The following is an 18,020-nucleotide window of genomic DNA, read 5'->3' as shown; positions in this document are numbered from 1 at the left end:
TGGCAGAGTAATGCCCCTTTCACTTTGAAAATGATATGAAATTTACAGTTTCTGTTCATTATCAACCCAACAGTGTTACATATTCAACTCAAAATTGACATATGGATATGTCAAAGGAATGCGCAGGTCAAGTTGGAATTTGGTCATGGTTCGATGATTTTTTGGCAGAGTTATGTCCCTTTCACTTTGAAAATAATATAGATACATCTTAGGAATAAGCAGTTTAAGTTTGAATTTGGTCGTGGTTCAATGATTTTAGACAAACTTATCTTTCCTGAATGTTGAACTTTCAGTTTCAGCACTCATACTTTTGTGGAAATGTATATAGCCATTATGTTGGCTACAAATATGCAATATGCTGTTTTTAAAAGGTTAAGACTGAATAATTTCAGTGCCTTGAACATTGTATAAAAATGGTTTGTGTTAACATTGAAAAGTTTTAAGGGCTTTGAACTTAGAATGAAAAAAATAATTTGTGCAAACAAATTTGGAACTAAATATTATAACATTTGAAATTTTGGCTGCATGCGGGGGCATCCGTGGCATGATGACACATTTCTAGTTTTCAGAGTTTTAAAGTTATTTTTGGTTGTTTTGAACTTCTTCCCATACACAACCGTCCTCAATTTCTTTTAAAGATAATAAACTAGAAATTGATATGGAGTGTAATATAAATTGAAATTCTTCTTTGCTTCATCATGTATAGTATAATTATAATTCATTAAGATGTACCTACAATTACATTGTATTTTCGTATGTGGGAAATCATGGCAGGGTTATAAAACAAAAAGTTAGTTCAGAAATTTCACCTAATGATCACAGATGTTAAAAAATCCAACTTAATAATATCTAATTTGACAATTTAAACGGACTTAAATGCAGTATGATCTGACATCGGACATCATAAACTATTTAATTTCTAAGTAAGGTTATTATAATTTCCTTTACACATTCTCTTTTTAATGCTGAAATATTTGTGTGTGAATAAAAGAGTTATTCCTGCAATAATTCATATAAATAACATAAACAAATTGTATAATAAAGCTTGGCAAATACAATCGATTGCCGCCGATACCTGTGTTACACCATGGATTTTACCAGTGTTTACAATTTTATCATGACACCGTTTTCCAATATGGCCGCTTTCAATAATTTTCAACGATTAAAAAAATTAAAGTGGAATATTTAGACTTCTGTTCGACTTTGAAGTATGATAATTTGGAACCTTGCATAAAAAACGATTCTCTTTCAGGTAATGTAGACCGTTTCTTTGAAACTTTTCTAGTTTTCGCTCCCAACAACTTCTAATTGGGAAGCGTCCGTGCATAAAAATGCAGTTCGTGGTTGGACTTGGAAAAAGACAGCGCCCGTCCAAAATTATCTCGGTGTCTCTTTGACAATTCTAATTAGTTGGACTACTGTGATGTATTTTAATATCATGAATGTGATATCACAGTGGGAATTTAAAAAATCTTGATATTTCAACCTTGATCCCAATTGCCAATATTAGAGATTACATTCCCGTTGATATTCGTCACTCATAAATTGTCTACATAAAAAATCAAACACAACTCATGTAACGCGCCTCCGGGCAATGATTGTTAACGTTTTTTTTTCAGAAAGAGCAGAAACTAAATAGATGCAGTTGGTATAAAATAATTCCTGCCAGTCCATGATAAAGTGACAGAGGGAAAAACATTGTGAAATGGAATCGCCATGGCAGAATATTATACCTGATAGTTTATTGTTGGACATTTTCTCCTACCTTGATATCAAAACCTTAGGCCGTTCAGCTCAAGTCTGTACGACATGGAGGAGGGTAGCCTATGATGAATTTCTATGGCATAATATTATCAAGAGAGTATGGAAAGTAACAGGTAGGGAGACATATTAATGTTGATATTATTTAACCCTTACCAAATTCCAAGCTAAATGGCTGAATGGTTAATGTCATGGACTTCAAACCACTTGCCCTTCATTGCTGTGCGTTCAAATCCCACTTAAGGGACTTTTATGTGAGTAAGCTATCCAGCAAGCTAACGGAATGTCAGTGGTTCTATTCAAATGCCTGTTCATGCCTAAAAAAATGCAAGAAAGGGCACCTGAGGTCTTCCTCATCCAGTAAAGCTAGAAAGTTACCATATGACCTATGTGTTGCAACTCAAAACCCAACCTAAAGGAAAATCTTTAATGGATTTGTCTAGTAAACAAATTCATCATTTTCAGGGGAAAATTCAAAACAACTATTTACAAACTAAATAACTCTCAGTAAACAGCGTGTTTGTGCTGGCTGATCTTTGTCTGAATGGTCAAATGGGTAAATTCAATTACTGACTGTACAATTATATAGGAGAAGACATAAATTTATAAGCTTTATAGCTTTTGGTTAAGTCCTTTTTCACTTCTGTATCTATATATTATAAATGTATTAATAACATGTTGTTTTCATTGTGTTTAAACTAATTAACTGCTGACGGCAGGCTATTTGTCACCATTTTAGATAGAGACATCGGGAAAAAAATTGTGAAATGGACTAACCTCATAGTTTATTGTTTGTCAGACATTTTCTCCTACCTTGATATAAAAACCCTAGGCAGTTTAGCTCAAGTCTGTACTCATAATTTTCAAATGTTTGCACTCATGGTAGGTTATATCTTAGTTAAACCCAAATATCATAATTGTCTCCCTTGATTATGTTACACTGTTGTTCTGGCACTCCTATTATAAATTCTATTAAGACTTTGAATGGTTTTGTTTTGGTTAAACAGTTACGTACAGTATATGACCCGTGTCAGGATCAGGATTTTTTTTGTTTATGTTACATTATATTTTACTGGCGATGTTCTTACTATTATACATGTAATTTATTACAGGTGGGTTGGCACCTGGGAAATCATCCTGGTACGAAGAAGTGAGGCGACTGACTGACCATGTACCTACTGAATGCTGCGAGACATTAGAAAAACACACCGATGAAGTTCTTGATGTGTCTATATCTCACAATGGAGAGTACTTCTGTACTTGCTCCAAAGAAGCTCTTATCATAGTAAGATTAGCTAAGTGTATTAAATGTATTAAATCAAGGAGAGACGCATCATATTTTTTAAAAGAGTAAAAAGAGTTAAATTAACTTAGTTTTCAGTGTAAAAATCATTTTGTATTTGTGTCACAGTCTAGAATTGTTCACATGGTGTCAGTAGTTTTCACTCTGGAATCGGGTCGTAAGCCACATTGAATTTACCAGAGCACAGGTTAATCACAGCATCATTCCTGGACAGGCTGTCAAGCAGTTTAATAGTACTAGTTGCCTTCACTTGCGGAAGAAACTGATTACTTCTGTTCATGCCAGAGCAGAGGTACAGTGCGAATGACTGTAGAAAGGATTTCGTAATCAATCACAACGAAAGTGACCTGCACCCTCCGTGAATCGAACCTGGGTGCTCCAAATGCCTTAAAATTTAAATTAATTGTATGTATGTATGTTAATCCCATGCTAATCAAAAATCTTATTACCTTAATCTACACTGTTTTTTAAAAATATTTTAAAAATGGTCTTTTAATGTCTATAATATAATAAATCAAATAATATTGACCAACAATTTATTTGGATTTTAAGGTGTTTGGATCTTCCTAACCCAAGTGTGTATGCCTTGCCATTTAGAAAACTTTACCACTGGAATATAGTTATTTATGATTTTTATTTGTTGGTGGATTAGAAAATGTAGGCAGTATACTGTACATTATGTTTTAGATGTGGAAACTTGGCAAAGAAACAGAGTTAGTTAAGTCCATTGATACAAATTTATTATTGAAATGGGAGTTGTCACAGTACTCAGCGTTCTCCCCTGATGATGCTCTTATACTAGTATGTGGAGTGCAACGTTTTGATGCACCTCAAGATGATTGGGTCCATTGGGCAAGATGGGGATATGGAGTAGTGGCAGTATTAACAGTACCAGGTATATATCTATAATACACAATGTAATTTGGGTAATGTTTACAAGTTAATTACATGTCTGAAAAATCTGTTATACTTATATCATACTGATATAAAGTTAAAAATGCAATGTAAAGGTCAGTACTTTTGCATAACACCTGGTAAATTTATCTTTGACAGCATACAAAGTCAATAGCTTCATATTATTTGTGTGTGTTATTTCAGAAATAATGCATTATTTGAGGGTAAGTCAGATAGGTAAAATTGCTTGTAAGTTTGACTTCCTGCACCGTCAAATTATAAAAACTAGTATAAACTTCCTGTTATTGCAAGACAGGGTTCACATTGAATTGTATAGGCTCCCAAGAAAGGGTGCACTCTGAATTGTATAGGCTTGGAAGACAGGGTACACATTGAATTGTATAGGCTCGCAAGATAGGATATACATTGAATTGTATAGGGCCGCAAGACAGGGTACACATTAAATTATATAGGCTCACAAGACAGGGTACACATTGAATTGTATAGGCTCACAAGATAGGATACACATTGAATTGTATAGGCTCGCAAGACAGGATACACATTGAATTGTATAGGCTCACAAGACAGGGTACACATTAAATTGTATAGGCTCACAAGACAGGGTACACATTAAATTATATAGGCTCACAAGACAGGGTACACATTGAATTGTATAGGCTCACAAGACAGGGTACACATTGAATTGTATAGGCTCACAAGACAGGGTACACATTAAAATGTATAGGATCGCAAAACAGGGCACACATTAACTCGTTTAGGCTCACAAGACAGGGTACACATTGAATTGTATAGGCTCGCAAGACAGGGGACACATTGCATTGTTAAGGCTCGCAAGACAGCGTACACATTAAATTGTATAGGCTCACAAGACAGGGTACACATTGCATTGTTTTGGCTCGCAAGACAGGGTACACATTGAATTGTATAGGCTTGCAAGACCGGGCACACATTGAATTGTATAGGCTCATAAGACAGGGTACACATTAAATTGTATAGGCTCATAAGACAGGGTACACATTAAATTGTATAGGCTTGCAAGACATGGTACAGTGATTTCATTTATATTCCATGACCTTGATATTGTACCTTTGTACACTTGAGCTGTTACGATAAAATGTACATGTATGTTTGAGGTTATTATGACAGGGGAAAGTGTACCAGTTACTTCCTAGAATTTTACGTTGAAAGAATAAAGTGTTGACAGTGATTTACTTAATTTATACATGTACTTTGTTGGGCTTGTTACTTAATCGTAAATTTAACTTTGCAGTATATTGAGACAGCAAAGTTCTGGAACATCAGGTGCATATTCATATATGTATATTTCAACTACTGATTTGAATGTGTTCTGATAATGTTGGTATTTAATTTAAGTTCGCATATTGGAATTAGAAGTCCTTTTTAGCTCACCAGTCACAAAAAGACAGGGTGAGCTTTTGTGATCGCTTTTCGTCCGGCGTCCGTCAACTTTTACTTTAAATGACATCTCCTCATAAACCACAAAGCCAATTTCATCCAAACTTCACAGGAATGTTCCTTTGGTGGTCACCTTTAAAAATTGTTCAAAGAATTTAATTCCATACAGAACTCTGGTTGCCATGGCAACCGAAAGAAAAAACTTAAAATATCTTCTTTTAAAAAACCGTAAGAGCTAGAGCTTAGATATTTGGCATGAAACATCTTCTAATGAGTGTCTTCCAAGTTTGTTCAAATAAAAGCCCTTGGGTCAAAATTGGCCCTGCCCCAGGGGGTCTTTGATTTTCCCTATATGCATATAGTAAAAACTTAAAATATCTTCTTTTAAACAACCCAAAGAGCTAGAGCTAAGATATTTAGCATGAAACATCTTCTAATGAGTGTCTTCCAAGTTTGTTCAAATAAAAGCCCTGGGGTCAAAATTGGCCCCGCCCTAGGGGGTCATTGATTTTCCTTATGTGTATAGCAAAAACTTAAAAAATCTTCTTTGATCAAACCCAAATAGCTAGAGTTTTGATATTAAGCATGAAACATCTTCTAGTGAGTGTCTACAAAGTTTGTTCAAATAAAAGCCCTTGGGTCAAAATTGGCCCTGCCCCAGGGGTGTCATTGGTTTTAACTATATAAGTATAGTAAAAACTTAAAAAATCTTCTTTTAAAAAAACCCAATGAGCTAGAGCTTAGATGTTTAGCATGAAACATCTTCTTATGGGTGTCTACCAAGTTTGTTCAAATAAAAGAGGTAGATCTTTGTTTTTCATTATATGTGTGTAGTAAAAACTTAACATCGTGAAACATCTTCTAATGGTTGTCTTCCTAGTTTGTTCAAATAAAAACCCTGGGGTTAAAACTGGCCCCGCTCCGGGTGCCTTTATACAGGTGAGAGACCTCAGGGCCATCATGGCCCTCTTGTTTTATATTTTCATACAGATTTAAATATTGTATGTGTTGCTGAGATGGCCACTTTATTTGGTGCCTGGCTCAATGAGAGTGTATTTCTTACCAGTTTACCTCAAGAACAATCAGACAAAAACGATATTCAAGCATATAAGGTAAATTGACTCAAGAATTAAAGTAAGATCTCTAATGTAGAAAGCTGTCACTAAAAGGCAAACTTTTCAAGTCCCCATTTTATCAATGAATGTATGAAGTGATTGTTTTGGCTGGAGATTTATAGCTATATCAAAGTAACCATTTTTGCGAGTTAGTGCAGTCTTCTCTATTTGTTTTCTCCAAAGCAACACGTTGGAGGCCTTAGCACATTCATGTCAGCATACATATTTCAAATAGTTCAAACTAGCCTACTTTTACAAAACTATAATGGGTCAATTCCCCACATTTTGCTACTGCACTGAAAAGGGGAAGTTATAGATGCCGGGAGTTCGCTTATCTAATGGACATTTCATAGACTGGCTATTGCATTGAATTATTATTGAAGTGACATTATTTGTAACATTTTACGTCTCAGTCTTTTCAAGACATGTACGTACCTTCCAGATAAGTTGTTGAACTATTTTAAAAATGTTTTGTTTACATATTAATGCATTCTTACTTATTTTTTACACTTATATATTCAGTAAGAATTTGTGCCAGTCTTGTTATTACATAGAATGGAAAACCTGAAGAAAAAGACACAGTCATTTTAAAGAGCAAATTTATGTTAAGTTCACAATATTGTGCCAGATTCCCTTTCATCTTAAAACAGCGAAAACTGTATATGATTATCAGGCTGATAAAAGACATATTTAGATGTAAACATCCCTCAACGCTGTGGGTTCGAATCTTTGGATTCTTTCATGGTCGGAAAAAAAATCATGCAAAGGACATGTATAAACACAAGACAGAACATAATTGTATGAACAGAACATGTATCACTAAGATCATTTAAACAGGTATGAAAGTGAATTATACACAAGAAATTAGGAACATTTATTGGTATATTGGTGGATCGCTGATATTTGTCATCTGATATGGATGTATCATCAATATGCTTTGCACTGAATCAATGACAGCTCTAGATGAAAGAAACTTAAAGGTAGTTTTTACTCCGGATCACGACAGTAAGCCACATTGAATTTACCAGAGCACAGTTCAACCACCCCAACAGATAGCTAGCCCATTAAACTCAAGACTATTTATTGCTTATTATCCCCCGCCGAAAGATTTCGGTGGAGGATATAGAAATAGTCTCCGTCCGTCCGACCTTCCGTCCGTCCGTCCTTCCGTCCGACATTTTTGTCCAGAGCATATCTCTAAAAGTATTTGAGTTATCAACTTGAAACTTTATAGGTGGATAGACCTCATTGAGGAGGAGTGCAGTGCACAAGAATGATAACTCTACCTTGCCTGATTTTTGAGTTATTGCCCTTTGTTATTTTTCAAAATTGGTTTTTGTCCAGAGCATAACTCCAAAAGCCTATGAGATATTAACATGAAACTTCATAGGTGCATAGATCTCACTCAGGAGGTGTGCAGTGCACAAGAATGATAACTCTACCTTTCATAATTTTTGAGTTATTGCCCTTTGTTATTTTTCATACCTAATTTTTCACCTGAGTGGAGCATAACTCAAAAAGTGTTTGAGATATCAACATGAAATGTCATAGGTGGATAGATCTTATTGAGGAGGAATGTTGTGCGCAAGAATGATAACTCTTCCCTATACAATTTTTGAGTTATTGCCCTTTGTTTTTTTTTATGCTATTTTGTCCAGAGCTTATCTCAAAAAGTATTTGAGGTATCAACTTGAAACTTCAAAGGTGGATGGATCTCATTGAGGAGGAGTGCAGTGCTTAAGAATGATAACTCTACCTGCATTATTTTTGAGTTATTGCCTTTGTTATTTTTCAAAATTAATTTTTGTCCAGAGCATAACTCAAAAAGCCTTTGAGATATCAAAATGAAACTTCATAGGTGCATAGATCTCACTCAGGAGGTGTGCATTGCACAAGAATGATAACTCTACCTTTTATAATTTTTGAGTTATTGCCCTTTGTTCTTTTTCATACTTAATTTTTCAATTCAATTTTTTTCTCAAAAAGTATTTGAGGTATCAACTTGAAACGTGGATAGATTTTACTGAGGAGGGATGCAGCACACAAGAATGATAACCTACCCTGCATTATTTTTCAGTAATTGCCCTTTGTTATTTTCAGCCATCAGTATTCACATAGGTTTCAAATCTGTAATCACTATAGCCATCAGTTTTCATTACCAAAAGACCTCTTAAAATGGAATTATTCCGCTCTACTACATATACATTCTTCCAATGAGCAAACACATTCGGCGGGGGATGGCCATGTTGACATGGCTCTTGTTCAAGTGAGTACAGTGGAAATATTTACACATAAATGTCACATTTTTAAAAGTTTTGTTTGTTTGAGCAGGTTAGGTAAAACTACTATATTGTCTTTCATTTATTTGTAGGTTAGAGATTGTGATGTTTTAAATTGTTATTTGACACCAGATTCAAATAAACATAATAATCCAGATTTGGAATACAGTATTTTTGCAGACATTCCTTACACGAGAAAAGCGATACGATTATTTACCTTTCAAGAAAACAGACACCATTTGATGAACATGCTTGTTGCTAATGTACCTGTGATAAATATAGATTCAACACTGTCATGTGATCAGTCAAGGTCAGGTGATTCATCAAGGTCATGTGACAGTGCTGAGACGCAGGAAAATGAGTTCATGGCCACGGAATCTATAAATAGAACTGGTATTGTAGAAGGAGCTTTAAGTTTAAATGTAAATAGAACATGTGATATTCATAATTCCGAAAATGTTTCCACAGTATTGCCAGAATATAGTAGGACAGATATAACCGACAAATCAGAATTATTGTGCCAAAATGTTAAACAATATGTGATATTCACTGCAGGTGAACATACTGTAATAGGTATCCATGAAATCTCTTCGGAATCGTGTTCCAAATTTTTGGATGAACATTGCAATCAGGGTAGAAAGGAAGATCTTCATGGTGATGACATTGATAAAATAGATCACTCAGTTACACTGAAGGATTGCTATATTACAGGCTTATGTCTATCTCATGATCAAAGGTAATTATTCAAACGGTACTATAATAGAATCTTTCTTTCTTAACCCATTACTTCATATAGACATCTTTTCATGCCGTGTCACCCCCCTCCCTCACCCTCTAGGCCTCAAATGGTAAAAAATCAGTTTTGATGGTAAAAAATAACACAAAATAGTGATTTTGTGCATTTTAGATGCCCCCTCATTACTATGGTAACAGGAATTTTTAGATAGAGCATGCCCGTGATGCTCATACAAAGGCTATGGTCCAGTCAACATTTGTGCCAAGTTTGATCAGTGTTGAAGCATCTTTTATAGTTTCAAAGCAATTTGAACTTGTAACAGGAGGCTTTTCAATGAAAACAGCCATTTTTACAACATGCTCATGCAGTAATGGGTTAAAGTGTAAGTCTGTTTCATTTTGCTATTCTTGTAAAATAAAATATTGCTTAAAAAAGTTTTAAGTGATTCAGTATAAACAATTTGTAAGGTAAAAAATAATATTTTGTTCTATTGCTTTATTAATACAGTCTAAATGCTATAAATTAAGATTGAAGAAGTGTAAGATTTATTCAGATTGCAAGTTTTCTTTAAATAAATGTTCATATTAACATCAGTACTGCCAAGTACATAATATAGACCTATGAACTGAAAGATTCAGAATCTTTCAGTTCATAGGTCTATATTATGTACTTGGCAGCACTGATAATATTTTACATATGACATATGTAAAATATTATCTGTTAAATCATTTTTGTTCCAGGTACTTGTACTTTAACTTTCGTGAAATGGACAAGAATACGCCAGAAAACAAGGTAGATAACCCTGAAGATGAATTGCCAGTCTCAGAAAAGGTGTTTGACAAAGAACTAAAAATAGGCTGCATTGACCTTGTGACCTTGGAAAGAGTCAAGGACCATGAGTTTACAGGTCATGTAGCTTTCTCTGCATATCCTGCCTGGTATATATGTCTGGATGCTAGTCCTGATTTTATAGGAAGGTAAGACATGTTAATATGCCTCAGTGACTTTATTAGATATGAATGGTCAAGATCTCTGAGGGGCTTGAAATAGATTTTGCTCTTTTCCTTTTCAGAGACTTTATGTAATTACCTATGATTATAATGTAGGCTTATATTGACTCTATGACTGGTTTTGAAAATGATTTAATGTTACTGATGCCAAAATTTTCATTTTGCTATTATTCCTCATTATTCTTCAATGATTTTAGATTTTGCAAAGCAGCATTGGAGAGCCTATATCTAGTATCACCAGTATAGACAATTTTATGACAATTATGTTCAACTTGAGTACATTTACTTAATGTCATACCTATTTAAATAAATGATTCTATACAGGCCATTGGGTTTGATATTTAACATAAATAATACTAAGTAAACAAATTTTGGCATTTTTAGCTCGACTATACGAAGTATATGGAGAGCTGTCCTACTCGCCCCGGCGTCGGCGTCCAGATTTCAGATTAAAGTTTTGGTGCAGTAAAATATTTTTATGCCCCCACAATGTGGGAGCATATAGCGTTGCACTTGTCCGTCCGTCCGTCAGTCCGTACGTCCCGAAATCTTGTGAACGCAACTCCTCTTAAACCGGATGGCAGATTTTGCTTAAACTTACAGGGATGAACAACCTTAATGTGTAGATGGTAGTAATGGAAGGAATTTTTGCTGCGACCAAATTTAACAGAATTATGGCCCTTTGTTGATTTTTTCACTAGATACTATTTAGAAATTTTGTGAACGCATCTCCTCTTAAACGGGATGGCAGATTTTGCTTAAACTTACAGGGATGAACAACCTTAATGTGTAGATGGTAGTAAAGGAAGGAATTTTTGCTGCGACCAAATTTAACAGAATTATGGCCCTTTGTTGATTTTTTCACTATATACTATGTAGAAATTTTGTGAACGCAACTCCTCTTAAACCGGATGGCAGATTTTGCTTAAGCTTACAGGGATAAATAACCTTAAGGTGTAGATGGTAGTAAAGGAAGGAATTTTTGCTGCAACCAAATTTAACAGAATTATGGCATTTTGTTGATTTTTAGTTTTCAACTTGTGGCACATGTAGTCCAAAAAATATTTGACCTAGAGTCATAAGATTGACAGAGCAGTGGCGTGTGGGGGTATCCGTGTCCTATGGACACATTTCTAGTTCACTATAACTTCATTTCTTAAGGTATCAACATCAAACTTCAAATATATGTTCCTTATCATCAACCACATCTTATGTGACAAGGTTCATAACTCTAGCACCAATATTTTCAGATTATCTCCCCTTGAACTTAAATTTTTCCTCAAAAATTACTATTTTTTACTGTTACTTCTTTATTTGTTAAGGGATCAACCTCATACTTCAAATATGTGTACATTATCATCATCCCCATCTTATGTGACAAGGTTCATAACTCTAGCACCAATATTTTCAGATTTATCTCCCCTTGAACTTAGAATTTTCCTCAAAAAATACTATTTTTTACTGTTACTTCTTTATTTGTTAAGGGATCAACCTCATACTTCAAATATAGGTACCTTATCATCATCCCCATCTTATGTGACAAGGTTCATAACTCTAGCACCAATATTTTGAGATTTATCTCCCCTTGAACTTAGAATTTTCCTTAAAAATTTTTTTTTACTATAACTTTAAGGTATCTAACTCAAACTTCAAATACTTATTCCTTATCATCAATACATTTTATGTGACAATGTTCAATAACTCTTGAAGCAATATTTACAGATTTATCTCTCTTTGAACTTAGGATTTTCTTTAAGAAATATTATAACTTCTTTACTTTTTAAGGTATCTACTTCAAACTTCAAATATATATTTCTTATCATTACACACATGTTGTGTGACAAGGTTCATAACTCTAGTGTGACTATTTCTAGAATTATTCCCCTTGATCTTGATATTTATGTTAACAAATGTTTTTTTACTATAACTTAATACATAATTATACATAATTGATTTTTCTTTCATAGTTTTGTCCTCCTTACTGCGTCCAGTATTTTATTAGTCGAGCTTCGCTGTCTCCTGTGACAGCTCTTGTATTGTATTGAGCTTTGACCTTGTGTGACCTTGAATATAAATAGGTGACCTACTTCTACATGACAGAAATTATGACCTTGTATAGCAGAAGTAAATAATCTAGAGCCTTTATGATACTCTTGCTTTCAGTTCTGCTCTAATTTTTAGCTTGACTATTCAATAAGAATAAGTAGAGCTATTGTAGTCACCCGAGTTTGGCGTCGGCGTAACCACTTATGTTAAAGTTTTTGTAATACCTCAAATATTTTCAAAGTCCATTGACATATGGCTTTGAAACTTTGCACACTTGTTCACCATCATGACCCCAACATGTAGACAGGAGGAGGTAACTGTATCAAGCATTTTGACAGAATTATGTCCCTTTTTTGACTTAGAATTTACGTTAAAGTTTTTGTAATACCTCAAGTATTTTCAAAGTTCATTGACATATGGCTTTGAAACTTTTCACACTTGTTCACCATCATGACCCCAACATGTAGACAGGAGGAGGTAACTGTATCAAGCATTTTGACAGAATTATGCCCCTTTTTCGACTTAGAATTTATGTTAAAGTTTTTGTAATACCTCAAATATTTTCAAAGTCCATTGACATATGGCTTTGAAACTTTGCACACTTGTTCACCATCATGACCCCAACTTGTAGACAGGAGGAGGTAACTGTATCAAGCATTTTGACAGAATTATGCCCCTTTTTTTTTACTTTGAATTTACATTAAAGTTTTTGTAATACCTCAAATATTTTCAAAGTCCATTGACATATGGCTTTGAAACTTTGCACACTTGTTCACCATCATGACCCCAACTTGTAGACAGGAGGAGGTAACTGTATCAAGCATTTTGACAGAATTATGCCCCTTTTTTTTTTACTTTGAATTTACGTTAAATTTTTTGTTATACCTCAAATATTTTCAAAGTTCATTGACATAAGGCTTTGAAACATGTTGAAATTTTATACTCTTCTTTGAGAGCATAATAGGACCCTCTCCAAGGCCTATAACTGTAATATGGATTTAAAGAAAAAAATTGCCTTTTTCTTTACTTAGAAAATTTTACCTTTTAATCAAGGCTTTTTTTACTATCAAGCACTAAGAATAGTCGAGCGTTGCTGTCCTACTGACAGCTCTTGTTATTTTTCTGGTAAATTAACATGAAACTTCTTCATTTGAATCGTTTTCAACAGTTTTGAAAAATGTATGGCTTTTACATATTGTTTATCAATGCAAAGTTAATGTAGATTAAACACATAATTCACTGTACTAGGAATACCAAATTGCTGATTCTTAGATCTGTTGATTTACTGACCTATCTAGTGACTTGTAAGCTTTTGGACTTAAAAAGATGTTTTTGATATTTGGAAAAAATGAGAGTAATTCCTTGTATTGTGTTTATTATTACAGTGGAAGTGAAGATTTGAGAGGGTACCTGTGGGACAGACATTATGGTGTTCCTATAGGCAGGTTGTTTCACTCAGTCAGCGATACAGGGAACAACACGCTGTATGTGATGTCATTGTACGATAGTACTGTCGTCAATGGCATAGTTTTCTCACCTGTCGACCAAGAGACTTGTGTTACAGTTTGTGATGACGGCCTCATAAAAATCTGGCGATCGAAACACAAAATTAGGACAGCATTGTCAGCTCGTAAAGCTCATGCTAGGAGAGAATTGGCCACAAAAATTAGTGAATTGATAGATAACCTGTGGAGTTGAATTCCAACTTTAAATAGGCCTCATATGAATAACAGTTTTTGTGATAATATAGTTTGTGTTTAATTCTATGCAATAACGTCACATTGAATTGAAGTTTTCCAAGCAGTAGTTAGTTGGGATAAAGTGAATTATGAAAGAGATGTTTAACTTTTATAACGTATAGGGATAGGTAGTATAATATTAGTGTGCTACTCTGATGTGTGGCTCGAGACTCCAATTTCATTTTGACTAGTGAGAAACCTCCACCTAGCTTATGAAAGATTGAGTGTTCACCATCTACTTTAGTAGCAATGCCTTGAATGATACATAGAGTAGGATTTAAGGACTTCCTTTGTCAGTTATGTTGCTATTGTCTTTCTGTTAGTATAACCCCAATTTTACAAGTTTTGTTGAAACTCAATTTGTCATAGGATAAAGATTGTTACTGAAATATCTGCAAGTGTGAAATATACTAAATAGATGGATAACTTTGGAACAATATTGATGTCATTCATTAAGTTAGATATATGCACATTGTATACAGCATTCTGTATACATGTTATGTAAGATATTGTGACATATATCAACTTATATCTGTGTGTATGTGTAGGTTTGAGTTTATTTATGCTTGCCACTGGTTGCCCAAATGGGCAAATCCTCCAGAAGAGTACTAGTCATTATAGATTTTGGAGGATAATGCAAGATGCCTGAATTCCAGAAGTTTCTCCTAGTTCTTTAGTATGCCAAGTATTTAAGCTCTCATACACAGGACCTTGATTTAAAAGTGTCAATTGAAAGACTGTTTTAGTAATTATACCCCCAAAAATGAAGTTTGGGGGGGGGGGTATATAGGAGTCACCCGGTGGTCGGTCGGTCCAGACGTCCGTTGCATTTTCGTTGTCCGGAGCATAACTTGAAGACTAATGGTTGGAATTCAATATAACTACATACAATGGTCAAGCACATTGAGAGGAAGTGCAGTGCACAAGAACCATAACTCTATCTTGACTAATTACAGAGTTATTGCCCTTTGTTACTTTTCCTTGTCCGGGGCATAACTTGAAAACTACTGGTTGGAATTCAAAACAAATTCATACAATTGTCAAACACAATAAGGAGAAGTGCAGTGCACAAGAACCATAACTCTATCAAAAGTAATTACAGAGTTATTGCCCTTTGTTGCTTTTCCATTGCTTTTTTTTTGTCTGTAGCATTTTACTTCATGCAATTGTCAAACACAATAAGGGGAAGTGCAGTGCACAAGAACCATAACTCTATCTAAAGTAATTACAGAGTTATTGCCCTTTGTTGCTTTTCCATTGCTTTTTTTTGTCCGGACCATAACTTGAAGACTAATGGTTGGAATTCAATATAACTACATACAATAGTCAAGCACATTGAGAGGAAGTGCAGTGCATAAGAACCATAACTCTATCTAAAGTAATTACAGAGTTATTGCCCTTTGTTACTTTTCCATTGCTTTCTTTTGTCCGGACCATAACTTGGTGACTAATTGTTGGAATTCATTATAACTTCATACAATGGTCTAGCACATTGACAGGATGTGCAGTGCACAAGAACCATAACTCCATCTTGACTTATTACAGAGTTACTGCCCTTTGTTTCTTTTCCTTGTCCAGAGCATGACTTGAAAACTACTGGTTGGAATTCAAAACAACTTCATACAATGGTCAAGCACAATAAGGGGAAGTGCAGTGCACAAGAACCATAACTCCATCTTGACTAATTACAGAGTTATTGCCCTTTGTTACTTTTCCATTGCTTTCTTTTGTCCGGACCATAACTTGAAGACTAATTGTTGGAATTCATTATAACTTCATACAATGGTCAAGCACATTGAGAGGAAGTGCAGTGCATTAGAAACATAACTCCATCTTGACTAATTACAGAGTTACTGCCCTTGTTACTTTTCCTTGTCCCGAGCATGACTTGAAAACTACTGGTTGGAATTCAAATCAACTTCATACAATGGTCAAGCACAATAAGGGGAAGTGCAGTGCACAAGAATCATAACTCCATCTTGACTTATTACAGAGTAATTGCCCTTTGTTACTTTTCCATTGCTTTTTTGTCCGGAGCATAACTTGAAGACTAATGGTTGGAATTCAGTATAACTTTATACAATGGTCTAGCACATTGAGAGGAAGTGAAGTGCACAAGAACCATAACTCCATCTTGACTAATTACAGAGTTATTGCCCTTTGTTACTTTTCCTTGTCCAGAGCATAACTTGAAAACTACTGTTTGGAATTCAGTACAACTTCATACAGTTGTCAAGGACATTAAGAGGAAGTGCAGTGCACAAGAGCCATCACTCCATTTTGACAAAATACAGAGTTACTGCCCTTTGGTACTTTTTCTTGTCCGAAGCATAACTTAAAACATACTGGTTGGAATTCAAAACAACTTCATACAATGGTCAAGCACAATAAGAGGAAGTGCAGTGCACAAGAACTATAACTCTATCTTCAGTATTTATAGAGTTATTGCCCTTTGTTCTTTTTTTTTATCTTTCTGGACTTATTACAGAGTAATTCAATTAAATTTCATAAATGGCCAACCACATTGAAAGGAAATGCAACGTACAAGAACCACAACTATCTTTATTTGCCCACAACCATAACTCTATATTTCAATTCTTTTACAAGGTATTCTTTTACTAGTAACATCCTCATTTAAGAAGCAGTCTTGTGGGGGTATTAATCACATTTAGTGATAGTTCTAGTTTTATTTGGCTGGCCAAGGAATAGAACCCACAATGTTGAGATTACAAGACTAAAGTACAAGCTGATTGAGCTTGCAACTTCGGTCTACTCAACAGTCTTATGTATTCATATAATATTGTAAAAAAAAGAATTTACATAAAATAGAGGATATTTGTTTGTTTCCGTGTAAAATGTATTTCACTGAGTGAACATAATGTGTAATATTTCCATGAATGGTTAACTTCAAATAGAATTGGTGATTGCTCGTGGTCACTTGTGAAATTTTGTTCAATCTTACATGTTATACATGTAATAAAAATATTATCTTTTTTAGTGATTTATGATTTATTATACCCCCGCACAACAAAGTTGTAAGGGGGGTATACTGGAATCAGCTTGTCCGTCCGGCCGTCCGTCGGTTTTTTCTTGTCCGCCCAATAACTTAAGATATCTTTGACCCTTAGTCTTCATATTTGGCATGGAGGTTAGTCATGATTAGTAGATGACCCCTAATGATTTTGAGGTCACTAGGTCAAAGGTCAAGGTCACAGGGGCCTTGACTTCAAAAAGCTTGTCCGCCCAATAACTTAACATTCCTTTGACCTACAGTCTTCATATTTGGCATGGAGGTTAGTCATGATTAGTAGATGACCCCTATTGATTTTGAGGTCACCAGGTTAAAGGTCAAGGTCACAGGGGCCTTGACTTCAAAAAGCTTGTCCGCCCAATAACTTAAGATTCCTTTGACCTACAGTCGTCATATTTGGCATGGAGGTTAGTCATGATTAGTAGATGACCCCTATTGATTTTGAGGTCACCAGGTCAAAGGTCAAGGTCACAGGGGCCTTAACTTCAAAAAGCTTGTCCGCCCAATAACTTAAGATTCCTATGACCCATGGTCTTCATATTTGGCATGGAGGTTAGCCATGATTAGTAGATGACCCCTATTGATTTTTAGGTCATCAGGTCAAAGGTCAAGGTCACAGGGGCCTTGACTTCAAAAAGCTTGTCCGCCCAATAACTTAAGATTCCTTTG

At 34.8% G+C, this 18,020-nt stretch overlaps 1 protein-coding gene across 1 annotated transcript; it reads left to right on the top strand.

Moving 5' to 3' along the window:
- The first annotated feature begins 1,540 nt into the window (after window positions 1-1,540).
- On the top strand, window positions 1,541-15,447 carry LOC132753259 (F-box/WD repeat-containing protein 5-like). The gene is made up of 7 exons (XM_060743704.1): window positions 1,541-1,877; window positions 2,874-3,046; window positions 3,752-3,959; window positions 6,386-6,507; window positions 8,882-9,525; window positions 10,266-10,502; window positions 13,967-15,447. The coding sequence occupies exons 1-7, from the start codon at window positions 1,706-1,708 to the stop codon at window positions 14,277-14,279; spliced, it is 1,869 nt and encodes a 622-aa protein (XP_060599687.1). The 5' UTR covers window positions 1,541-1,705; the 3' UTR covers window positions 14,280-15,447.
- Window positions 15,448-18,020: the final 2,573 nt, after the last annotated feature.

This window comes from Ruditapes philippinarum, unplaced genomic scaffold, assembly GCF_026571515.1.
Source record: "Ruditapes philippinarum isolate M1 unplaced genomic scaffold, ASM2657151v2 ctg826_1_1_1_1, whole genome shotgun sequence".
NCBI lineage: Eukaryota > Metazoa > Mollusca > Bivalvia > Venerida > Veneridae > Ruditapes > Ruditapes philippinarum.
Note: the sequence above shows the minus strand (reverse complement) of the source record. Positions and strands in the feature narration are given on the sequence as shown.